Below are 27500 nucleotides of genomic sequence, written 5' to 3'. Positions count from 1 at the left end.
TGTGTTTGGACTTGGGGAAACCGGATCACCCGAAGGAAACCGTCACAAACACGGGGAGAACATGCAAACTCCACACGGAAACACCAACTGGCGCAGCCAGGACTTGAACCAGTGACCTTCTCACTGTGAGGCCACAGTGCTAACCACTGAGCCACCGGCCAGCTAATTATTCAATATGGGCTCATTCTGAAAACGTTTCCCTGTATACATTTCTGGAGATCGCGAATTGTGTAGCCTGAGGTAAGTATGGCTGCACTTCATCTTTAAAACGAACGCTACGGGGCAGTATGATGTCGTTTCTTTCTCGCTTATATTCAAGTGGACAGCTTTTTCGCTGTTACCAGTGTGTCCGGTAGCTCAATGCGTACGTTGGCGGACTTGAAATACAGAGCAGAGTTGACCGGGATGACAGAGGCCAATAAATAAATAAATAAATAAATAAACAAGTAAATAACAGAGTGAGAATGTGGTAAAATCTGAAAACGTGGTAAAAAATCAGGCGAGGGCGATTCTTTTGCTTGATTGCTTTTCAAAACACTGCGGTTTGGTTTAGGGAAGGGGGTGAGCGGGTCAATCTGTGATTTTTAAAACACTATCGGTTGGGATTTAGGGAAGGGGGTGGCAGAGGAGATCAGTCAGTTAGTCGAGAGCGGACTCTAGTGGATTCACGTGAGAACAGCAGGCGCAAATGGCACTTGCAAGAGAAATTTGAGATCTGAAAAAGCCTACACAGCGCCCTCTGGTGGAGTGTATTTCGCTCTCTCCTGAAATGTATATAGGGGTACATAATCAGAATGAGCCTGGGTTGTAATCATTATATGTTTAATTATACATATGAGGATTTTATTAACCAAGAATGCATCAAATTTATGAAAAGGGACAGTGAATGTGTTTATAATTTTAAACAAATTGTACATGTAAATATTCAACTCATCTCAAATTAAAAACTAATGTATCACTGTCTTTCCCAGTGATGGGTTGTGGCAGGAAGAGCATCTGCCGTGTAAAACATATGCTGGGTGAGTTTGCGGTTCATTCCACAGTGGTTCAATAGCGGCTTGAACCCGGAAACAGTAATACATACGTCATCACTTAACAAGCGGATTAAAATGACTGAAACTAAAATAAATTGAACGTAAACATAGATATTAAAGTAGGAATTAGACACAAAAGCACATACACAACTAAAAAAAACTACTAATGTAGGAAATAAAAGCTAATTCAAATAAGATAAAATGCTATAAATATTGTGGGTGTGGCCTAGTCACGTGATATCTAAAAACAAACAAAAAACACCCCGGTAAAGTCTAGAAGGGATACAGCTGCGGATATCAAGTATTGTGACTCTGTACGACAGTAATTAATATTTTTACACTACTGTGATGCTTGGGTTTAGGTTTGGGATAAGGGTAGACCTTACTAAAATACAATTTAATGGGTAATTTAATACATAATATGAATAATACTTGGTATATTAAAGTTTTTACGTTACTATGATGGTTGGGTTTAGGGTTGGGGTAGATGTTAATAAAATACAATTTAATGGGTCATTTAATAAATAATATATACTCTGTACAATTACTGTTTTTACGTTACCGTGATAGTTGGGTTTAGGGGTAGAGGTAGACGTTAATAAAATACAATTAATGGGTAATTTAATAAATAATTTAAACATTTCTCATTAACTTCTGGCTGCAGCTGTATCCCTCCTAGAAACACCCACGCATTAATTTATCATTATCATTATTTACTCATATTTATTCATTATGCTTGAAAGAAAGTACTAAGAAACAATAATAAAAATATCCCAAAAGCGTTTCTGGCTCATGAACTGAAGCTCGTCTGTTGTTATTCTGCTCGTGTCTCATTTCTCCGGATGGCTGTCTGTGCAGGTCTGCTAGGGTCCCTAACGAGTGTGTCAGAGCAGAGCTGTCATTATTACCAGCACACACTGATGACCAGTACAGCGCTGTGCGTGACAGAGATGGATGACCACGGCTGGAGATGAGCACTAGGTAGACAGCTGCCTACTGAGGTTACACGCTGTGTGCTAGCGGTGGCTTCTGAAGCACATTACTGAGTTTATATCACGGTAAAACAACGAGAGAGATTAATTAGTCGTGCAGAAATGCCAACTGGCCCAGCCGGGACTCGAACCAGCGACCTTCTTGCTGTGAGGCGACAGTGCTAACCACTGAGCCACTGTGCCACCTATATTATATTATATTATATTAAATTATATTATATTATATTATATTATATTATTTTATATTATATTATATTATATTATTTTATATTATATTATATTATTTTATATTATATTATATTATATTATATTATATTATATTATATTATATTATTTTATATTATATTATATTATATTATATTATATTATATTATATTATATTATATTATTTTATATTATATTATATTATATTATATGATTTTATTTTATATTATATTATATTATATTATATTATATTATATTATATCATATTATATTAAGTCTCAGCAGTTTAAGAAACTGTACTGTAGGAACAAATATAAGCTCATCAGACCTCTGAATCTGATTTCCATACATCGAGCTGTGTGTGTGTGTGTGTGTGTGTGTGTGTGTGTGTGTGTGTGTGTGTGTGTGTGTGTGTGTGTGTGTGTGTGTGTGTGTGTGTGTGTGTTTGTGCTGCTGTGTAAGCATGTTGGCATTTTGCCTGTTATGAGCTGCTGTAATGACTCGTTAATAATGTTGAGTGTGTGTGTGTTAGAGAACAGGAGATTGATTGTGTGTGTGTGTTAAGAGTACATCACATTTCATTAAATCAAGCCCTTCACTGGTGTCGATCACACTGACACTGACTGTCATGATTTGAGCGTTTGAAATGATCACAACTCAGAAATAAACAGATGAAATTATTCTGCAGGCTGCATTTACCTTTAGGGATCCAACACACACACACACACACACACACACACACACGCATGCACGAACGCATACACACACACACACACACACACACACACACACACACACACACACACACACACACACACACACACGCATGCACGAACGCATACACACACACACACACACACACACACACACACACACACACACACACACACACACACACACACTACGCTCTCATTGTCCCTCAGCAGAGTGAATATCTCTTTCCCATAATCCAGCATGATGCAGAACATTCTCCTGAAGGATCTTTTAATGTTCGTCATATCTCAGCTACTTCGAGGACTCTTCAATAACTCGAATCTAGAACAAAAGACGCTTCTCAGAATGTTCCGGAAATCCTGCTTACATTTCCTCCAAACGCAGCACATTTATAAACACGCTGCTCATCCGCCGGCTCTGATTCAGACTTAATCATGAATCTGGCTGAGTGATGTGCGTTGAATGTTTACGAGCGTACAGACGTGTGTTTAACAGACACACACACATTCCTTCACACTTTAATGGCGGGATGTTTGTTGTACGGTGTGACATTATGAAATTAGCTCGCCGCCGCTGCTTTGCTGTTGCAGCTCTATCAAACACATTTAAGCTTTTAAACCTGCACGTCGATGATGTACGCATGCTCTGTTTCTGCTCCTGCACTTTTTCATTTCTGCTGTATTTTTCCTTAGGTGTAGTATTAATTGGCGTCAGTTCTGCAATTATCTGACGCATGCTGAGGTGGAGATGGGAACTACTGTCTTGTTATAAACTCTAAAATAAAATTATGGATTGTACAGGGTGGGCCATTTATCTGGATAGACCTTAATAACATAGGAATGGTTGGGGATACTAACGTCCTGTTTGTGGCACATTAGCATAGATATATACACTAGATATCGCATAGGGACCCTGAGCATGCGTCAATAGCGCCGCCACATTGGTACAGTGCTCCCAGGACAAATGTCATTCAACCGCACAAGACAAGACAGTGTTATTACGTGAAGATGCGGGACTTTAGCGCTGTCTACGGGTGTAGAAACGAGCAAACAAAGAAAACAAAGCACAAAGGCAGAACATTTCATAGGTAATATTCAGTTTTTTCTGTTTTTGTATGTTCTGAACTTTTGTGCTAATCAGGTAACGTTATTGATGATAACAGTCACTTACTGCATTCACCATACGGCAAAGCAGCTCCAACTCGCACTAAACACTCGGCTTATGCTAGTTTTGTTGAATAAAATCAGCAAACAATGCAAAAGAAATATGACAACGAGAGGCTGTGCTGCCGGAAACTTGTATTATTGTCGGCTAACGTTAGTGAAAGAGTCGTTCGGGGGATTCATTCACAAACGAATCGCTCCCTCCGTCAGTATGAGCAGTGAAAGCAGGAGAGGAGCTGTGTTCAGGACATGATTAGATCAAATTTAACAGGCAGGGTGGATAGTACATTTCTGTACACACAAACACAAGCTTTTTGTCAGGAATGCCCGTGCGGTCACTGATCCATCAATGTAGAAAAGTGATGTAAAATGGTTATTTTCGTAATTAGAAAAAAAAATTACATGCTAACATCCAGGAAAACTCCCGATCATAGATATATATGTGTATATCTCTGGCTTTGGATGGCCACAGTCCTCCACTGTACCTTAGTCCCACATTCATTTCAAAGGAGCGCTACCCTGTAGCAAGATGGCGGCGCTATTGACGCATTCCGTCCAATAGACAACAATAGGCCAGGCGACATCTAGTGTATATATCTATAGCACATTAGTATATGAGGGGGCAAACTTTTCAAGATGGAAGGTGACCATGCTGGCTATTTTGAAGTCGGCCATCTTGGATCCGACTTTTGTTTTTTTGTCAGTAGCAAGAGGGTCATGTGACACATCAAACTTATTAGGAATTTCACAAGAAAAGCAATGGTGCGCTTGGTTTTAACGTAACTTTATTCTTTCAGGAGTTATTTACAAGTTTCTGACCACTTATAAAATGTGTTCAATGTGCTGCCCATTGTGTTGGATTGTCAATGCAAGCCTCTTCTCCCACTCTTCACACACTGATAGCAACACAGCAGGAGAAATGCCAGCACAGGCTTCCAGTATCCGTAGTTTCAGGTGCTGCACATCGTGTATCTAATGGCGCAGTAGGTAGTGCTGTCATCTCACAGCAAGAAGGTCACTGGGTTGCTGGTTTCTCAGTTGGCGTTTCTGTGTGGAGTTTGCATGTTCTCCCTGCGTTCGCATGGTTTTCCTCCGGGTGCTCCGGTTTCCCTCACAGTCCAAAGACATGCGGTAGGGGTGAATTGGGTAGGCTAAATTGTCCGTAGTGTATGAGTGTGTGTATGGATGTTTACCAGAGATGGGCATCTGCTGCGTAAAAAATGTGCTGGATAAGTTAGCGGTTCATTCCGCTGTGGATTAATAAAGGGACTAAGCCAACAAGAAAATGAATGAATGTTATTTTTTAAAGCTTTATGTCAAAAGAGCCCCTGTTTGAAGAACACACACACAATGGACACAGCCAGCGCGTCTCTGCTTCACTCTGTCAGTCATTTATTTGTTGGCAAACAAGTTTCACTGTTACAACAAATATTAGTGAGAGGTCATTCAACCACAGGAGAGAAAAAATAACCATAAAAAGCATGAACAAAAGAATAAATAAAATCAATATCCAGATCTGAAATCTGCAATGATATAAAAACAAAACCCAAAACTACATGTGCTGCATTGATTTCCCCTCCAGACGCTTTGCAGAAGAGTTTGTGTTGAGTGAAATAAATAACCATTCCTTCTCCCCTACAAACAGAAAAGAAGCAGATCTCTGCAGTCAAATCATACAAAGCCTCGTGTGTATCTCCGTCACTCTCTCTGAATGACAACACACACACACACACACACACACATTCACATCTCCATCCCAGCAGCGTCGGCCTTTCTTCACTCACCTGCATCTGCTGTCTACAAATCAAACATGTGTCATCTATCCTCTCATTTTGTGTGTCTGCTTGCCCATTATTCAAACCCAAATGAAGACGTGAAGGGTATAATTAAACACAAGAAAAACCGAGTGAGAGAGAGAGAGAGAGCGAGGGATCAAAACCTGTCGTTGAGGACGAGACCAGAGAAAGGAAATGATGTGAAATCACCATGGTTACAGAAGCGGAGGGCGTAGGAACAGAATAAGCGCTATCCTGTGCAACACACTAGTGTCTGTACATTTACATGGAAATATTGTAGAATCCTCCCGGTATTAGTTCTTCCCCCCCGGCTTTCCGATATTTGTTATTAATACAGACACGAACAGAAATGGCGCTTGATCTCGAGCATCTCCTTTCTTCACCATTGTCTTCTGTCGCAGCTAAAAACGTGCTGCTTTGCACCACGTGAGAAGAAGAAGAAGAAAACAACGCAAATATGGATACAGAAGGTATTAAAATAGTCTCGGAGTCACGCTGATTGGTGTTCACTAGAAGCACTGAGCTACTAAACAATGTTTTTTTTTGGCAGTTATTTGTATTCCTTCAGGGTTGCTGAGAGTAAAAACCTCGAAGATCTCGTACTCCCCGCAAGGTTATACAGCAAAATCCATCTCTGGGTCCGCTTTTTGCTTTTAAGTAGAAGAGCACAATCGAGAAAATCAAAAGAGTGTCAGTTTTCATTCCTCAACGGGCAAGAGTATCCATAATCCCACTCCTGAACAGAATACAAAACGCTCTCCCAAGGTTTTGTTGTGGTTTGTTTCCCTGCGGAGGACACGCTGAAGCAAAACGTAAAAAAAAAACAACTGCGGACGATGGACAGGAGAGCACATGGAGCTCCGGATGTCCCTAGCTGTGTTTCCATCCAGTGATGCTAATTGGATTTATACGCAAAGCTGGAACATCGCATAAAACGTTTGCAAATAAAGCAGCGTTTCCATCTAATAAGAGAACTGAGTCTTCACTTCCTGATAAACTGATGGCAAATATAATAAATGTAGTTGAGTGCGTTGGGAGTAGGCACGGGCCGGTGTGAGATTCTGATGGTGTGATAACCTTGAATAAAAATATATTCTGCTCTGCTGGTGTGACAATGAATGCACCCCATCATGCACATCTGTGTCATTAGATGTTTAGAATCTAATAAACTAACATTACTAATAAAGTATGGTAAATATAGGGGGGTAATAACCAGAACGGGGAAGTCCCAGAGTAAAATGAGAAAATATGATACACCGAATGAAAAACTCTGCACGCTGGTTTTATATTATTTGTTTCTATTTGATTTATACTCGTCTCTTTTATTCATATTTATGTAAAGCACGTTGAATTCTGTGTATGAATATATAAATAAACTTGCCATGCCTTGCCTAACAAACAACTAGTCCCACACAGAATCTGTGCGTGCAGAAATCTGCAGATTTCCACAGATTTTTTAGCCCATCATTGAGTCTGTATTCACTTGTGTAAATGTGTGTAAATTTATTCAGTTTTTAAATAAATTTCACTAATATCCTTGTGCCATAATAATAGTAATACTAAAATGTTCATATGATTTGTTTACAACATAGTTTGTAATTTTATTTGTTATTTAGTGGAGATATTACATGTGACTTGCCTTGTTTTGCCCAAAAAAATTAATTAATTGGATTTGCGTTGTAAACAATAAATAGGAAGGTAAAAATGTGTTATTTTTTATTTCATATATAAAGTTTTCTCATTATGATACTCCTAAAATCATTCCGCATAAATTCGCAGAATTTATAAAATTCTCCACAAAAATAGCCAAAAATGTCTGCAGATTCTGTCTGGCCCTATTAATAATCTTAACTTGACTGATTTTAATTGTGATGCAGGGGTGTACAAACTCAGTACTGGAGGGCCGGCGTCCTGCATATTTTAGTTCCAACCCCAATTAGACACACCTGAACCAGCTAACCAAGCTTTTTCTAGGTATACTAGACTTCCAGGCAGGTGTGTTGGAGGAAGTTGGAGCTAAACTGTGCAGGACACCCGCCCTCCAGGACTGAGTTTGGACACCCCTGTTGTAATGCAATAATGTGCACCTTTTGTAAAGCTGCTTTGAAACGATCATTATTAGGGGTGTAATAAATCTTGGTTGATCCGTGATTTGTACGCATCACAACCGACAGATTAATACTCTTGTTTACTTGTAGATTTATCTTAAATTTATAACGATCGCAAAGTTTCATTCAAATCACGCTCTTGCATCATTTCTTTGTAAAAAATAATGATGATGGAAGAAGTTGTGGTGGGTTATTGGGCATGTGGTGGGTTTCTTAGGTTATTAAAGGTGTGTTCTGTCTTGTTTAACCTGCATTAATGCATGCAGTAAAAGCTGCATGATTATTCATTAAAAGATCGGGATCTCAACACCCACGCAACCTCAATTATAAATGGTTGATGAGTAATTCTTCCAATCGCTGCATTAAAATCTGAAAACGCAAAAATCAAGAAAGATTCAGACTTTAGTTAGTTTTGAAGTCACAAACAGCCAAATAACACAAAAGTACTGGAAGAACAGTTTATAGATTAGAGAAAACCACTGATGTTTATAGTAAAGATTAAAAGCACCGCCATATGTATTTAACGACGCTCAAAAATGAAAACAATGAGAGCAGTTACATTATTTAACCAAAAGGTGGCGACAACCAGCCGTCAAACATATGCCACTGAATACTTCTTCAGAAATGATCAGCTAATCACTGAATCATTTATTGAAGATGAGACTAAAAATAAATATAGATTGTACAAAGTTCTACATTTAGCGTCATCATCAACAGTGGTAGTAACTGAATTTTTTACAGTGCTGAATATTTACAGTTTATTTTTATTCAGCAGATTATTTCTTCATTTTATTTTTAATAAAGCTTCTAAGTTCAGTTTTGACTAAAAGTGTCTAACAGTGCTGTTTCTGAGATAAATGGAAAGCAAATTACATTTGTCTCCTCCCCTTTTTAGCTGATCCAAAAAATGGTTTGATGCATGATTAAAAAACCACAATGTGATCCGAACCGTGAGATTTGTGATCCGTTACACCACAACTAATAATTATTATAAAAAGCATTATACAAATAAACTCGAATTGAAATGTACACAATCCTTTCCAACAGCATCTCTGGATGTTTTAGATGTGCATATTTTTATTTATTTGTGTTTATATCGCCGCTTATGCATATTTATATATTGTTGGATAAAGAAGTTATACGCATAACATTTTTATGCGCATTTTCCAAATTCCTGTGCGTCTTGGTATTTCCATCAAGCAATTTTTTTTATGCGATATTCCAAAATAGCCATAAAAATATGTGGATGGAAACACAGCTATTGGGTAATGAGGATGAGCAGAGCAGAAAGTGGTGCATTTGGTGCCCTCTATAGGCTGGTGACCATGTGCGCAGCCTCCTGCGGCGTCTCTTCGCCAGCCGAAAGCTCATCTTTGGGCGGGACGATAAAGCCATCGCTGCTGCCGCGGCCTAGTTGGTAGTAGCTATGCAGCTGGTGCAGATGGTTGCGTGAGCCCAAGTTGGGCATGCTCTTATAGTACACATCATCTGGTTCCCCGGTCCTAGGCAGCGTATGTGTGTCGCCGCTACGGGGCAGCGAGTGTGTGTCGGAGCGCTCAGGATCAGGCAGAGTGGGCATACTGGTGTAAAGCGAGTCTCTCTGGGGGGACGGAGTATCTTCAGTTTGCTCCTCTGTCAGCAAAGGGAAGAAACTCTCGCTGTTTTCTTGAGGAAGGCGTCGTCGTGAGGAGGAGGCGGAGCTGAAGGTTGTGGGAATATGGCGTGGTGGTGGAAGCAAAGGTGCGTTGGATTCTTCTCTGATCAGCTCCAGTCCTAAAGCGTCCTCAGGAGGGAAAGAAGCCGAGTCGTCTAAGCCTAAAGCCAGATTGACGGGCAGCATAGGCGAGTCTTTGACACCGCCTCCATTGCTGACTTCGTTTACCAGCTTGTTCATGAGGTTGCGTCCGTGCTCGGCCGCGCGGTCGTGGTTATTCAGGTAGGAGGGCAGGTAGTTGGAGGTGAGCTCTTTCAGGATTCGTTTCTCCAGCGTGGTCTCTTTGTGAACGTTGTACGTGCGGTCGATGATTTGCACGCAGTCGCTCATGTAATCGGCGCTGGCCAAGCTGTAGCTGTTGCCATGGTTACCATTCAGTGGTAGAGTATCCATGGCACTTGTATCCCGAGCATTGTTCAGGATTCCCTCTGCAGGATGGAGAAAAGAGTGATTAGAAACACTTGGTCTGGTGCATCTGTAAGACCGACATGCAGAACGACCCGCTGAAACTACCCGAAACACTGTTCGACCCTGAGGCGGAAATTAATTGAGCTACAAAATGAATGCTATCTTGGATTCAGAAAGCGTGGGGGGGCGATCTAGGCTGGAGAATTCACTGTCTGCCAGCGATAGTGATGGACTTACCTGTTAGTTACTCGAAGTCGACATTCAATTCTCTCACATATCAAATAACACACGTATCACTCAGCAAAGCCAGCAAACACAACAGAAACACAACGCACAAACACACAGAAATACACCACAGCTAAAGCAGATGCTTGGCATGTTGACAAACCAAATCATGCTGGCCTTTATATAACACTCATATATATATTTTAGGTACAGAGAGAGCAGCCTCTCCGCCTATAGATTTCGACTGTAATTACATTATGTATATTATTGACGTCTTGCTGTTAGATTTATCATAATCAAGTCACCTACTAACACTCTCCCACAGTGGTACAGCAACATGTGGGAGCACTTTCTTGTTTACCAATTGTTCTAGTTACCTCATCATTGGTTTTACTTAATGGCGGCTTAGACAAATGTGCTCATTTTAATTGGGGTGAAAAAAGTAAACAAAACGGGATTGCAATACACCGAATTGTCCACAGAAGCATTACTTGATGAAGAGTCGAGAAGATTGGGTTTGGATTTTAATGAGGTCGAGAGTGCTCTCTGATTACAATATTGACTCAAACATCTCTTAGCAGTTGGGCGACTGGCTACGGTTTTAAGGAAAGAGTAATAACGTTAAAGCAAATTACATTTGGTAAGCAATGTTTAGTTTGACTCCCATACTTGTCTCTCTGTAGGGCTCTTAAAGGACAGCATGGAAAAAGGAAAGAGAAAAAAAGGTACAGGTAAGCATTCACAGTGACTGCTCGAAGAGAACATGCACACAGATTAATGAAGCGCAGGTAAACGGTTACGCTCAACCCCATCGTTTCACCTCTCAAATACAGACACACACCCCCGCGTCCTCCCGCAATCCCAGGATGCACATGTAAATGCCATAAAATTGTGCTTTAGAGCTCCCTGAATGTCTGGAGGGCGCAGAAATGGGCTCCATTAGCGTCCAGCTCTGAACGTGGTTCCACAGTCAGACTTGTATTCAGTAAGAGAGTTATTGATCGGGCTAAAGAGGAACATTAAAAGTGGCCTGGGATCTATTCGTAATTTCGGGGCTTTTATTGTTATTAGATTTCAAGGTCGCTACAATGTTGTCAACGTAGATGAAGAGGTTGTTATCCTGAGCTTGCAAACCACCCCCCCCCCACTCCTCTAACGTCTCGAGAGCCTTTTGAATTCTTTCAGATCTGTGCATTAGTGAAAGGTGATGGTAACAGGTGGTGATGGGGAGAACGTTGTGAAACAGACAGACAGGAGGAGACTGGAGTGAGACAGCTGCGTGCAGAGATGCATTACTGCTAACAGGCGAAGCCAAGCCTCCTGCGAGCATCTCAGCGGGAGCGCCCAGTCGAGTCCTGTTCTAACGTATGAAGTCTCACTTTAGAAAGATGTTTTTGCACGCAGCCCTGCAGAAGCACGCAGTCACAGCGCAAAGCATCTAGCGTCGCTGTCTCTCTTCTAAGTGGGAAGCGATTCGATTGGCATGTCTTCAAATGAGCAGACTATTTGTCTTTTGATCAGGCATCCATGCAGCTACAAATTTGTGAGACACAATTTCTGTCAACACATGCTTGTTCTGCAATGCCAGGCCTCTTACACACATCTTTGCACGGGAGATGCATCTTAGAATGAAAGTCTTGCTTTTCAGAAAAGACGGGAAGCATTGGAACCATAGTGGACTTGGCACCAATAGATCTAGAAAGTGACATTTCAGCCAAGATCATTATGAAATACTTGATACCATTTCTGATTGTTCTGAAATGCCAGCAGACATCTTAGCATGAGCTCGCAAATGCATGTCAGCCCAAAAGATGCATGCAGTCTTGTTCTGAAGACGTTCTTGCATGCAGCGCCACAGAGTCATGAAGTCACATGCAGTAAGAATTAAGTGACATCTAATGTCTCTCTTCTGCGTGAAAAGCATACGATTGACATGTCATCAAAAGCATGGACTATTTGACCATTGATTAGGCACCAAATGCATCTACAAATCTGCAGTCACATTTGCAAGATAGTTGAAGCAATTTCTGTCAACTCATGCTTATTCTGCAATGCCAGGCCTGCTGCCGGCATCTTTGCATGAGAGATGCATCTTAGTATATAAGATGCACAAATTCTTGCTCTGAACAGACGTTTTCAGGAAGGACAGAACCTAAGAAGTATTGCAACACAGCACAAAAGCATCTAGTGTCATGCCTCTCTTCTGCATGAGAAGCATTAGATGTGCATGCCTTTAAAAGAGTGGACTAGGCACCAATGTGTCTACAAGATCTGCCAAGATCATTATGAGATATTTGATATAATTTCTGTTAAATCATGGCTGTCCACACTCGGCCCTGGAGGGCCGTTGTACTGCTGAGTTTAGCTCCAACTTGCTTCAACAAACCTGCATAGAAGTTTTTAGTAAATCCAGCAAGAGCTTGATCAGCCGGTTGAGGTGTGTTTGATTAGGGTTGGAGCCAAACTCTTCAGGACACCGGCCCTCCAGGGCCAAGTTTGGACACACCTGCATTAATTCATGCTTGTCCTGATTTGCTAGGGTTCCAGCAGGCATCCTAGCATGAGTGCAAGTGCATGTCAGCATAAAAGATGCATGCAGTCTCGTTCTGAAGACGTTCTTGCATGCAGCGCCACAGAATCATGGAGTCCCATACAGTAAGAATTAAATAAAATCTAATGCCTCTCTTCTGCATGCGAAACATTCGATTGGCATGTCTTCAAACGAGTGGACTATTTGACTATTGATTAGGCACCAAACACATCTACAAATCTGCAGTCACATTTGTGAGATATTTGATGCAATCTCTGTTAACTCATGCTTATTCTGCACTGCCAGGTCTCCTGCAGGCGTCTTCGCATAAGAAATGCATCTGAATTTACAAGATGCACAAAGTCTTGCTCTGAAAAGACATTTTCCGATAGGACAGAATCATGTGAAGTATCACAACACAGCACAAAACATCTAGTGTCATCGCTTCTCTTCTGCATGAGAAGCATTGGAGTTGCCTGCCTTCAATAGAGTGGACTAGGCACCAATGCATCTACAACGTGACATGTCTGCCAGGATCATTATAAGATATTTGACACCATTTCTGTCAATGCTTGTCCTTAAATGCCAGGGTTCCAGCAGTCATCTTAGTAGTGATGGGTCAGTGTTGAACGATTCGTTCATTTTGAAGGAATCTTTTATGTGACTCGAGATCGACAAGTTCTTTCAGAGAGTGATTCGTTCATTCGTGCATGCGCACATTTGTGCAGGTGGAAAAGAAGATTAGTTTCAATTTTCGAGTTGTTTATCGGATGTGATTCGTTCATTCATCACATGAAAGACAGAAGCCAATCAAATGCATTTGGAGCCGGAATAAGATTTGATCTGTCCATTTCTTGAGTCTTCGGTTTTGAGACAACTCTTTACATTCCGTAGAGTAATATTCGAGTTATTCTAGTTTAGTTGTTTGTAATGTGATCAACGTTTGGGCTAGATGTGTTTGGACGCATCTTGTAACATTAATGGGTAACAATTTATTTTGATGGTCCAGTTGAGTATTAGTAGACTGTCTGCTTAATATCTTGATTCTACTCCTTCAACAGACATTTAACTGACTGTAAGAAACTTTGCAAGTACATGTCAATTTACACCAACCCTAACCTAACTTGTAATCTCTAACCCTGTCTACTTGTAGTCTAATAAGAATTAGTTGGCATGTAGATGCAATGTAACTTTAATTCAACAAACCAACCATGAAAATAAAGTGAGACCTTTTAAAGGGTTTTTGACGAATTGAACGAACTCAACAAAATAACTCTTAAACGAGACTCAAAGGTCCGAGTCAGTAAAACGATGCAAACTCCCCATCACTACATCTTAGCATGAGAGCGCAAATGCATCTCAGCATTAAAGATGCATGCAGTCTTGTTCTGAAGACGTTCTCGGATGCAACTCAACGCAGTACAAAAGCAACTAATATCGCTTTCTCTTTCGTGAGAGAAGCGTTTAATTGGCAGGCTTCAAAACCATGGACTTTGTCTTTGATTAGGCACCAAAAAGCATGCAGACACATTTGTGAGATTTGATACAATCTCTGTCAACTCGAGCTTATTCTGCAATGCCAGGCCTCCTGCAGGCATCTTTGCATAAGAGATGCATCTTAGAATAAAAGATGCACATCTGAAAAGATGCAAGACTTTATGTGTTCACTTAAGTACTGCAGCAGACCACAAAAAATCCAGTGCAAGTCTCTTTTCTCAGTGAGAAGAATTAGATGGCAAGTCTTCAAAAGAGTAAACTATATATCTATTAATTTGGAACCAATGCCTCAATCAATTTGCAGTTCAATTCATGAGATATTTGATCAAATCTCTGTGAACTCATGCCTTTGTTTTGAAACGCCAGGCCTCCTGCAGGCATCTTTGCATGAGAGATGCATCTCAGTATAAAAGATGCACAAAGCCTTACTTTGAAAAGCCTTTTTAGAAAAGACAGAAGCATGAGCTCACAGAAATACTGCGGCACAGCTCCAAAACATCCAGTTTCACTGTCTCTGTCTATTAGACCCCTCTGTATTTTTCAAAAGAGTGGACAATTTGTCTTGTGATTGCCTGTAAAACATCTCAATTCTGATCTAAAGAAACACTCTAGTCTTACTGAGAGTGCATTTGTGTTTTCAAAAGCATGTTGTGATGTGCAACAGAAATGTCTGGTGTCACTGTCCAAATCAAGGGTGTCCAAACTCTATTCTAGAGGGCCGGAGTCCTGCAGATTTTAGCAGCAACATGCCTCAACACACCTGTCTGGAAGTCTCTAGTATACCTAGAAAGAGCTTGATTAGCGGGTTCAGGTGTGTTTAATTGAGGTTGGAACTAAAATACGCCGGACACCGGCCCTCCAGGACTGAGTTTGTGCACCCCTGGTCCAAACCCTTCTTCTTGTGCACCATTTTAGTCAGCGTGTATTCCATGCATGTCTGAATCAGAGATCATAAAGGACTGCCATCCTTCAGGTCAGGGATGGACTGGGACAAAAATTTAGCCCTGGCACTGTTGCAACACCAGCCCACATTACCACACCGACACAGCCCCACCCACGGACACGCATATTCACTATTTGTTTTGGTGTAAAGATAGTGAAATAATATGACATTTTTGCCAGATTTTGATTAAGTCTGGATAACCTTGGATTGGGTCGGCCCATCTTGAAACCAGGCGGCAGTTGCCGATTGCGCCAAATACTTAACATTTATTATTTTTATTATCATCATCATAATATCACATCTAGCAAGACATAAAAGCTGTCTGCACTTAAAAACAATACATATTAAAAAAAAAAAACTGACCGGCCCACATTTAAAAATTGGTCCGGCCCTTATGGCATTTGCCAGAATTACCAGATGGCCAGTCCGCCCCTGCTTCAGGTCGTAGCTCCATCCCTGATAAGACACACTTTTGCGTCATATTTAAGCAATCCTAAAGGCACTGGTTATTGATTAGTGATGGAGCTCTGCAGATCAGTGGCCCTCCAGAACCAGAGTTGCCTAGTCCTGATGTAGATGAAAACGATTTTATGCCACGCTTGTCCTGAAATACCAGACCTCCAGCAGGCATCTCAGCACGAGCTCACATTTCAGTCCTGTTCTGAAAGTATGCACTAGACATATGAAGCCCTGCTAGGAAAAACATCTTTTGTTGTGTAACGGAGGCCAGCTAGTAGGCGCTGTGCAGGTAAACCTCACTCCTCTGACCTCTAAAGGTGCTCTAGCGACAGCGATAGAGGCCATGGTCTTTACCCTCCTCGTTAGAGCAACCGACTCAAGGTTGCCAGTTTGATCCCAGCTCGGATAGGATTGGGTGGCGTAGGATCAGCGAGGTTACATTAGTGCCGTGACCCGTATGGGAGTGAGATTTAGGGTGGTGAGGGTAATGGAGGCCAGCTAGTAAGTGCTGTGCAGGTAAACCTCACTCCTCTGACCTCTAAAGTTGCTCTAGTGACAGCGCTAGAGGCCATGGTCTTTACCCTCCTTGGTAGAGCGACCAGCTCCCATGCGGATGGTCACCGGTTCGATCCCAGCTCGTATAGGGTTGGGTGGCGTAGGACCGGCAGGGTTACATTAGTGCCGTGACCCGTAAGGGGGTGAGATTTAGGGTGGTGAGTGTAACAGAGGCCAGCTCGTAAGTGCTGTGCAGGTAAACCTCACTCCTCTGGCCTCTAAAGTTGCTCTAGAGGCTATGGTCTTTACCCTCCTTGGTAGAGCGACCAACTACCATGCGGATGGTCGCCGGTTCGATCCCAGCTTGTATAGGGTTGGGTGGCGTAGGACCGGCAGGGTTGCATTGGTGCCGTGACCCGTAAGGGGGTGAGATTTAGGGTGGTGAGTGTAACAGAGGCCAGCTAGTAAGTGCAGTGCAGGTAAACCTCACTCCTAGAGGCCATGGTCTTTAGGCTCCTTGGTAGAGCAACCGACTCCCATGCGGAAGGTCGCTGGTTCGATACCAGCTTGGAGCGGGTTGGGTGGTGTAGGACCGGCAGGGTTACAGTAGCAATCCAGGCATTCTGCAGGGTTTGCAGCAAGAGTACATGTTATATTTGTGCTCTAAATCTCTCCAGAGTGCTTTGCATGCAAGGAATGCACTTTGTTTTCAGTTGCATCAGCAAAGAACTTTATTTCTGTAGCACTGACGCATGTACAATGTTTTCAGTCATGTTTTTATCTTGACGCTCGTCCTGAAACGCCCGATGCTTTAGCATGAATGCATGATAGATGTCTGCTGTGTGGATGTCTGAAGCCTTACTGAGTGTTTGGCATGCAGTGGGCGCATTAATTGTTTTCATTTGCACAGAGTCTGCCGTAGCTGTCCAAACTCATCTGCGCGAGACACATTAGTGCGGCTCGTCTTCAATAGAGTGGGTGATTCGATTTTATTCTGCAATTAGCCACTAATGCACTTAAAGACTGAGGCGCATTTCTGTCATGCCACCAAATGCAGCCATCAGTTATTATGAGTTTTTTTTTTTTTTGGTAACACTTTAGTTTAAGTCCCAATTCACACTATTAGCAACTGGCTTATTATTAAGATATAAAGTACTTATAAGTTTACTTCTGAAGTATGATCTTGATGTACAGGGTGGGCCATTTACATGGATACACCTTAATAAACTGGGAATGGTTGGTTATATTAACGTCCTGTTTGTGGCACATTAGTATATGTGAGGTGGCGAACTTTTCAAGATAGGTGGTGACCATGGTGGCCATTTTGAAGTCGGCCATCTTGGATCCAACTTTTGTTTTTTCAATATGAAGAGGGTCATGTGACACATCAAACTTATTGGGAATTTCACAAGAAAAACAATGGTGTGCTTGGTTTTAACTTAACTTTATTCTTTCATGGGTTATTTACAAGTTTCTGACCACTTATAAAATGTGTTGGATTGTCAATGCAACCCTCTTCTCCCACTCTTCACACGCTGATAGCAACACCGCAGGAGGAATGCCAGCACAGGCTTCCAGTATCCATAGTTTCAGGTGCTGGACATCTTGTATCTACAGAACTACGGATACTGGAAGCCTGTGCTGGCATTTCTCCTGCGGTGAGACAATTTTAAAGCATGCACAATATGAGAAAATAAAATGAGAAGGATAAAACTATGGAAGAATTAAAACTCATATTAAAGGGGTCCTATTATGAGTCTCTGTATGTTAAGTTTTAGCTTAAAATACGACACAAATAAGGTTTTATAACTCTTTGAAACTGACCCTTTCAGGCGTTGATCCTAATTGTGGCGTTTTGGTGACTGTCGCTTTAAATGCAAATGAGATTGTGCTCTTTTCAAAAGAGGGCGGAGCTACAAATGCCTGTGTTAGCATATGGGCAGGTTAAAAAACAAGACTGACGTCCTATGCTGATGAGGGAGAGATGGGGACTAGTGGGCGGGGCTTTCCCCCTCTGTTGACAAAGGGAGAATGTCAATCAAAGTTTGTGTTATTGTATCAAGTCTAATATTAATAAATATTTACCATTAGAAGCTGGATATGTTCACATGCTGACACACAACTGTGTTTAAACCCCGTATAAAAGTGATTTTTGCCAAATAAGTCCCTTTTAATCAATAGCCAATGAGGACAAATAAGATTTGAGAGCAGTTTTAAAACTGGCCAGCGAAGGCGCACATCTCACAGTGCGAATATACATTAAAATAACGTGCTACCTTCGTTAAACCTTCGTTTCTTAAAATTGGGAACCACGAGGTACTACAGATCATACCAGACATAAGACAGAGATGACCGCAGACAAGTTCAGCTTGAAGCCACATAGCAGAGCCCTTTCCCACACACACACACACACACACACACACACACACACACTGAGTTAGTGCACAGGAAGAACGCAGCACACCTTGAGCGTTGTACATGCTGAGCGTGGGGTTGTTATAGATGGCTGATTCGCCCAGTAAGGTGTTATAGGGGTTGTTAGAGGCGTGTGCGCGCAGCAGAGAGTTTGGGATGAGGTGATTGGCCATGGCACCTGATGCAGCCGCACAGATGGAGAGAAAAACACAGAGAAGATCAAACAAATGCAGCAACAATGTTAGCATCGTTATCATACAGACGCAGCAGCCGCAGCAGAAAACAGCAACACTTTCCACAAATGTCAGCATTCGTTCCACATCAGAGTCTCTGACAGGGAATGTTCCGCATACATACATGTATATGCACCCATTACACAAGACTGCTATGATGCATTAAAGGCTCATCATCATGTTAAGTCCTTGAAAGTTTTGGTAACACTTTATAATAACTACACACTATAAATCATGTATTAAGCATTAGCATAGTGAACTCATTATCTGTTAAGCATTAACTCGACATTAATAAGCGTTAGTAAGCAGTATATAACTGCAGCTACAAATGCTCTATTCTTGACTTATAAGCACCAATATAATGTGTTTAATGATCGTATTTTCATACTTAGTTAATGATTTATTTTTCATTACTAAATTAAGTATTGCATTATTTACAAACCGTTTGTATTTAAGAGTAGTTGAGGGTTTTTAGGATCATTCAGAATGAGTTAGTAAATGATTAATAAACTATTGAAATTAACGCTTATATATCTTATTATTCAAGCATATAGTAAGGTTACAATATATGTTAGTAAATGCTTTATTAACTCAATATTATGCAGTTTTGTGACCTAATCTAAAGTGAGGACTATTCATGCTTTATAAATCCCTTATAAATGACAAATAAAGGCTCGGTTAAATATTAAACAGGAAAAATGACATTATTAATTCCTATTTAAAGATAAACAAATGAAACTGTACTTTAAATGAAAAATAAATCTTTGCAACCTGATCTAAAAAAAAAAAATAGCTGTAGAGTTTAAACATTGCATCTTATTTTATTGTTAAATTATTATATTGTTGTTGTTTTATGCAGTTTCATGTTGTATTTTGACACTCCTGTTATTTGGCCATGTTTAAACTTTACAGTAATTTTACTTTTTAGAAAAGATTGCAAAGATTATTTGATTCTGAGCCTTTATTTGTCATTTACATAATAAAGATAAAGATTTCTTTCCCAATCGAATGCTCTACACACGATAGATGCATCATGCTTTGGTAAATCATAACTATGAGACATTTAATTATTTTTCTTTGGTAGTCTCTATTTCAGCGGAATGAACCGCCATGTTGTCTTTCATCTGCAACCCAGAACTGGGAAACACCCACACACTCATTCACACACACACACACTCATACACTACAGCCAATTTAGTTCATCAATTCCTCTATAGCACATGTGTGGACTGTGTGGAGCACCCGGGGGAAACCCACGCCAACTTGGCGAGAACAGGCAAACTCCACACAGAAACGCCAACTGACCCAGCCGAGGCTCGAACCAGCGACCTTCTTCTGTCATAATTATGATTTACCAAAGCATGATGTTGGCATTCAAGGAAATGACCTCGCTGCAACATCATCTATTGAAGCTTTGATTACCAATACCAGGAAGAAAAGTCACATTTCACAAAAGCAAAAGCCTGCTGGCTGTTTAAAACAGGACAAGCACTCTTATTTAGTTTCATCCAAATGCTATATTTCTGCAGGACAGAATTTCGAGACAGAACTCCTCTGGAATGCTGTGAACATGCTAGTGTGCATAAGCTTGACAGATATATAAGACGTTCTGTCTGGGAAATCATCCCCTACTTATGTGACAAATTCTCCTCCATCTTCTCTTTCAAGATAATTACCGCTGGACTGAAATTGCCTGCTGTGAATCGTCTTCCCATTATTACGCATAATCTCTCGGCAGGCCCACACACAATCTGAGCACACGCGCTTCCACACAATTGGATTAACCGGCTTTCTCCAAGTTCTACATCTCCTGCGCCTTGCATGTTTGTTTATCCAGTTTTGGTCTTATGTTTACTGTGTTATACACATTCAGCTCTCTGTAATTTGACACTTTATTTATTTAATATCTATTCATTTAAATGAACACAAGGTTAGCATTAATATGAATTTGATCTCCCCGATATTATGGTTCATACCATACATGTATACAAGACACTGTACATGTTTTAATAATAACAATATAATAAAAACAATATTAATAATAATAATAATAATAATAATAATAATATTAATAATAATAATAATAATAATAATAATAACATAGTAACGAGAAATTTAACTGTAATAATAATAATAATAATAATAATAATAATAATAACAATAATAAGCATAATTTTAACAGTAATAATATCAATATTAATAATAACAATAATAATAACAACAACAACAACAACAACAACAGTAATAATAATTTAACAGTAATAATAATAATAATAATAATAATAATAATAATAATAATAATAATAGTGATAACAATAGTAACAACAATTTTAACAGTAATATTAACAATAATAATAATAATAATAGTAATAACAATAATAACAATAATTTTGACAGTAATAATACCAATAATAATAACAATAATAACAACAACAACAACAACAATAATAAAAATAATAATAATAATAATAATAATAATAATAATAATAATAAAAAATAATAATAATAATAATAATAATAATAATAATAATAATAATAATAATAATATTTCATTTTTTTTGAGGCCACTCTTGGTCATTGTACATAAGACTTATAAAGTTATAACAAAATAATAATTTGTTATATTTTCTAGCAAAAAAAATTCTGGTTACCTAAACTAAACATTGATTTAAACTAAATAAATGACATAAAAATAGTTTAGTTCAGCTAAAATGAAGCACCATTTCTTCATATTTGGGTTAAATTAATGTACAAAACAACAAAATACTATATATATATATATATATATATATATATATATATATATATATATATATATATATATATATATATATATATATATATATATATATATATATATATATATATATATATATTTTTTTTTTTTTTTTTTTGAACATAAATGAATATACAACTTTATATTTTTATATTATACAGTCCCCAAAATATTAATTTGGTTGGACTATTTTGTGGACTGTGATCTTCAGGTTTTTTTTTTTAATTAATTAGTCTCAGTTTAGGCTTTAGTCCTGACTAATGTAATGTATATGCACTAATAAACTACTGTAAATCATCCTGTAGAGAATATTAATATAAAAAGGTCGGTGTTTATACAGTTTAAGTCAGATTTATTCACCCCCCTTTGAATTTTTCTTCTTTTTTAAATATTTCCCAAATGATGTTGAACAGATTCAGGAAATGTTCACAGTATTTTCTATAATATTTGTTCTTCTTGAGAAAGTCTTATTTGTTTTATTTCGGCTAGAATAAAAGCAGTTTTTAAATTTTTAACACCATTTAAGTGTCAATATTATTAGCCCCCTTAAGTTATAAGTGTTTCTGATAGTCTACAGAATAAACCATCGTTATACAATAACTTGCTTAATTACCCTAACCTGCCTAGTTACCCTAATTACCCTAGTGAAGTCTTTAAATGTCACTTTAAGCTGAACACTAGTGTCTTGAAGAATATCTAGTCTAATATTATGTGCTGTCATCATGACAAAGAGAAAATAAATCAGTGATTAGAGATGAGTTATTAAAACTATTATGATTAAAAGAAGTCCTTTTCAAATATGTAAGTGATGCATATTTTTCTTTTGGAGTTAGTATTTATTTTTGTTTGGCTGTAATAAAAATATATTGCTTTTATTTTAATTAAAAGTATTATTTTCATATTTTCAATATTATTTTGGATCATTGTCAATATTATTATGGAGTGATTGTGTCTCCACTCACTTGAGTCTCTTCACTCCGCTGGAAACCCAGTTTGAAGACGGCTCTCCTGCTACGCTAATTAAACCCTCCTGCACCTGTTTACCTCTCGCTTACACCGAGAACATCAATGTAATCTAAATGTAAATTAAATCTGCCTCGTTACATAAAGCTGACAATTATTAAAACACTTTGAAAATGATCCCGACGGACTTGTTTTCTCCTCCTCATCTCAACAGGCTGCCATTCACGCTCAAGTCTATAAACTTTCTTGCTATTTTTTATTTCACTGGCCACAGAAATCGCCTCATTTGCATGTTCAGTTCGACTTTTCACAGCATTGATGAATCTCAGACTCTATATTTACTGCTAAATATTTAATGTCATGCTTAGAAGGATCTTCATTAAAGAAACATAACCCACAGTTTCAGGCTTGATCTTTAAGACACACACTCTTTTAAACTCTGATTTCAGACTTGACACGGCGCTTGCTCAAACGCTGCGTCCCTTGCAGATGTCATTCCCTGATTCTTGAGCTCTAGAAATCTGTGCATTGACTATAAAACTGTTAAAAGACAGCAATCTGTGACTGAGAGCTGAACGCATGGTGAAATCAATCACATTACACATGATTATATGTGTGCAGATTTACCGTGTGCGTGATTTTAATGCCATTGTGAAAGAGAAGAACACTTCAGCACGCATTCACAGAGCACTTGCTATTCAGTTCACGTTAATTGCTTTTGATGTCGGTGTATTTTGGTTTACGCTTATATTAAATGCAATTAGTTGAACTTCAGAGCATTTTTAGATCTACTTAAACTAGAGCTGAGCTGATAAACAATATTATAAAGACTCGTGAATCGAAAATTTATGTCAATGACAATGAACTTCTTACTCTATTTTAATCTAAGAGCCAATCACACAGCAGAAGTGCAATGATTGTGACCGTATGAACCCTGCCATAAAGATAGCTGTACAAGTGTGTGTGTGTGTGTGTGTGTGTGTTTATATCTACCTCTGTTGAGTGTAGCTGAACTGTTAATGTCTCCGGCCATGAATGAAGACTCCGTCTGTTTCCTCACCGTGTCGTTCCACATGCGGCGGATTCGGCTCTGTGAACAACAAACACACACCTTTACACACAACAAACTGAAGATTCAAAGAATTATTCACACACAAAAGCACCAATCAGCCACTATTTACTGACTCTCGGATCATTTCAGAGCTCATCAAGATCTGCTGCTCACCAATGAACTGTTCAGTTTGAATCAGTTCAGCGAATCAAGAGCTCAAACTGAACGATTCATAGATATACACCCTGAATATCACGCAGGTTTGGGTGAGAGATTGTTGCTTGTGTGTGTGAACAGTGCTTTTAGGTTCTCTTGCTTGTCTAAAACACTCATGCTGAATTTAAAAGTGTCTTCTGTGTGTGAGATGTGTGTGTGTGTGTGTGTGTGTGTGTGTGTTCAGAGCCTTCATCATCTCTCTGACATTTACACTCACACGCACACATGGAAGCACAAACAGACACACACACTCAAAGACACACACATACAAACACACTACCTGACAAAATTCAAGTTTTAGAAACAGCAAATAATACGTTGACTTCTAGTTGATGATTTGGTATTAGAAGTGGCTCATATGAAAGGTGAAGGCCTCTAGATTTTGCTGATTTGAGATCAATAAATCTGATCATGTCTTGATGTTGACTGATTTGATGAGGACAGTGCGGTCTGACTCTGCTCAGACTAAAGTGTCATCACTGAACAGAAATAATGTCCAGTATAGAATATAAAGTCCTGCTGCAGTGGAGACAGAATGAATATTGTGTCTGACTCCATCATGAGCTTGGAGGACTGCATCCATACATCTCTGACATGACTCACATCACTGATTAATAAAGTCATCTGGAATGGTGAAGAAAGCCTTCAGCAGGATCCCAGAGTTCATCAAGAGTCTTTGTGTTCATCTTCAACGCCTCCTCCTTTATCAGCTTAATAATGTTGATGTCTGGTGACTAGGCTGGCCAATCCTGGAGCAGCTTGACCTTCAGGAGCTTTGATGTGGAGGCTGAAGTATGAGGAGCGCTCTCCTGCTGGAGAATTGTCCCTCTCCTGTGGTTTGTAATGTAATGGGCAGCACACATGTCTTGATACCTCAGGCTGTTGATGTTGCAGATCTATTGCACGCCCCCATACTGACTGTAACCCCAAACCATGATGTCTCCTTCACCAAACTTGACTGATTTCTGTGAGAATCTTGACTACATGTGGGTTCCAGTAGGTCTTCTGCAGTGTTGGTGGTGATTGAGATGCAGATCAATAGATGATTCAGCAGAAAATCCTCCTTCTGACACTTTACCAAATGATTAACTAGAAGTCCAGATATTATTTGTTGCTCTTACAACTGAGATCCACAACAAGACTTTTGTCAGGTAGTGTACAACACAAACACACAAACACAGAAAAGCATTCTCAGAGCAGAAAATATATTACAAAATTATTAAAATATATTCCATGACATAAAAATAAATAAATAAATAAATAAATAAGTAAATAAATAAATACATAAATAAATAAATAAATAAATAAATAAATAAGAAAAAAACAAGAAAATGAATAATAAATAAACAAATAAACAAATAAATAAATAAATAATATTAAATAAATAAATAAACAAACAAACAAATAAAAATACATAAATAATAACAAACAAACAAACAAATAAATAATAAAAATAAATAAATAAATAAATAAATAAATAAATAAATAAATAAATAAATAAAGAAAGAAAGAAAGAAATAATAAAAAATAAATAAATATTAAATAAATAAATAAATAAATAAATAAAAGCAAATAAATAAATAATAAATAAATATTAAACAAACAAACAAACAAACAAATTAATTAATTAATAAATACATAAATAATATTAAACAAATAAACAAACAAACAAACAAACAAATACATACATAAATAACAAACAAACTAACAAACAAATAAATAAATAATAAAATTAAATAAATAAATAAATAAACAAATAAAAAGTAAAAAATAAATAAATAAAAAACAAATATTATTTAAATAAATAAATAAATACATTATAAATAACAATAACAACAAAAATAAATAATAAATAATTATTAACCAAACAAACAAATAAATAATAAAATAAATAAATAAATAAATAAATAAATAAATAAATAAATAAATAAATAAATAAATAAATAAATAAATAAATCATTTTAAAAGGGAAAAAAAATCCTATTATACCTACTTAGGTCCAAAAAAGTGTGAAATAATATTTGATTATCATTTATCATGACATAAATTCTGAATGTTAACACAAACATCAAACTTATTCTCATGGTTACTTACTACAGGAATAAGTGTTCACAGTGAATTGTATTATATTTCCAACAATGAAAACATAATGACAAAATTAAATGTTCAGATTTTAAAATTTAACTCACAATCTGGAAAGAAGTGGGCAAAAATATGCTCAAATACCCTATTTAATGTGAAAGAAGAACTAGCTAGTTATTAAATAAGCCTTTTTAAAATCACAGAATCTGTCATTTTCTGTGCGTCTGGAAGTCATAAAAACTCAAACAGCAGAGCAAAACATCTGCTTTCTCGTGTTCTGTTTAGATCAGGCTTAAAAAATAATCAAAGTATTGAGCAAACGCGTGAGGAGAGCAGCAGAGGATGATGGGAATCAGTCTTTACAGCTGATTAAGCCACAGTACACTTTACAAACGCACAAATGCTCAGTATTTGATCAGAAAGTGTGATGTAACAGCACAGCAGACACTTTTTAATGCAAGATACTGCAGAGGAGGAGAAGGCTTGGGTATCGATAGAATCCGATCGACCACAATTTCGATTCTGCTTATTGATTTTGATTAATAGCATGTGAATATAAGCAGCTTCTAAGAGTAAACATCAATTAATTCTGTTGTTTTACACTTGATAAAAACAGTCTGCAGACACACTTTGAGTGACATTCTCCCTTTGTACATGTCATTAGAGGGGGAAAGCCCCGCCCACTAGTGCCCATCTCTCGCTAATTAGCATAGAACGTTAGTCTTGTTCTATACGATTCTAAATCTGAAACTATGCTGACACACAGGCATTTGTAGCTCCGCCCTCTGAGGGCAGAGCTACAAATGCCTGTGTGTCAGCCCCGCCCACAACTGCCCATCTCTCCCTCATTAGCATAGGACATTAGCCTTGTTTTTGAATCTGCTACTTTGCTGACACACAGTCATTTGTAGCTCCGCCCTCTTCTGAAAAGAGCACAATCTCATTTGCATTTAAAGCGACAGTCACCAAAACCCCAGAATTAGCACCAAATCCTAAAAGGGGCAGATTCAGAGAGTTATAAAACATTATTTGTGTAAGTCTAGGGACTCTAGGGACATCAGAGACTTATTTCACATCTTGTTAAAAGAAGCATAATAGGTTGCCTTGAACTAATGAAATTAGAGAAATTTGATTTCCTTTAATTCTGATCTACTAAATCCACTTTATTCTCTTTTACAGTTTAATCATGTATATATGCTTTAATTTTTATACCATTTGTTGAAGAAACATGCGCACAGGTATCAATAAGAAGAATCCAAATGTACAGTTTATAACGAGTATCTGAATACATTTTCTGTTCCCAACCCTAGTAAAAAGAAATATTCATCATCCCAACCAATTAGTATTGATTATATTAAGAATTGCCAAAAAACGTTATATTTAAATAAGGGGTTATTTATATATATATATATATATATATATATATATATATATATATATATATATATATATATATATATACATTTTTGATCATATATACAG

The 27500-nt window shown here is 38.3% G+C and overlaps 1 protein-coding gene across 50 annotated transcripts in view; it reads right to left on the bottom strand.

The window, feature by feature from the left end:
- Positions 1-5477: 5477 nt before the first annotated feature.
- Positions 5478-27500, bottom strand: part of LOC101882941 (adhesion G protein-coupled receptor L3) — a 404469-nt gene continuing 382446 nt past the window's right edge. For 15 of the 50 annotated variants that reach the window (XM_087262361.1, XM_087262368.1, XM_087262363.1 and 12 more), the window contains 3 exons: positions 23663-23759; positions 18747-18875; positions 5478-10153 (listed from right to left, as the gene is read on the bottom strand). In XM_087262361.1, the coding sequence (XP_087118487.1) occupies positions 9321-10153; positions 18747-18875; positions 23663-23759 (1059 nt within the window). In that variant the 3' untranslated portion in view covers positions 5478-9320. Of the gene's footprint in view, positions 10154-10993; positions 11046-18746; positions 18876-23662; positions 23760-27500 lie in introns of all 50 variants that reach the window. The other 35 variants (XM_087262371.1, XM_087262375.1, XM_087262372.1 and 32 more) reach the window with 5 other exon arrangements.

The sequence above is a fragment of the Danio rerio genome, chromosome 7, assembly GCF_052040795.2.
Source record: "Danio rerio strain M-AB ecotype USA chromosome 7, GRCz13ab, whole genome shotgun sequence".
NCBI lineage: Eukaryota > Metazoa > Chordata > Actinopteri > Cypriniformes > Danionidae > Danio > Danio rerio.
This window is presented reverse-complemented; position numbering and strand designations above follow the sequence as displayed.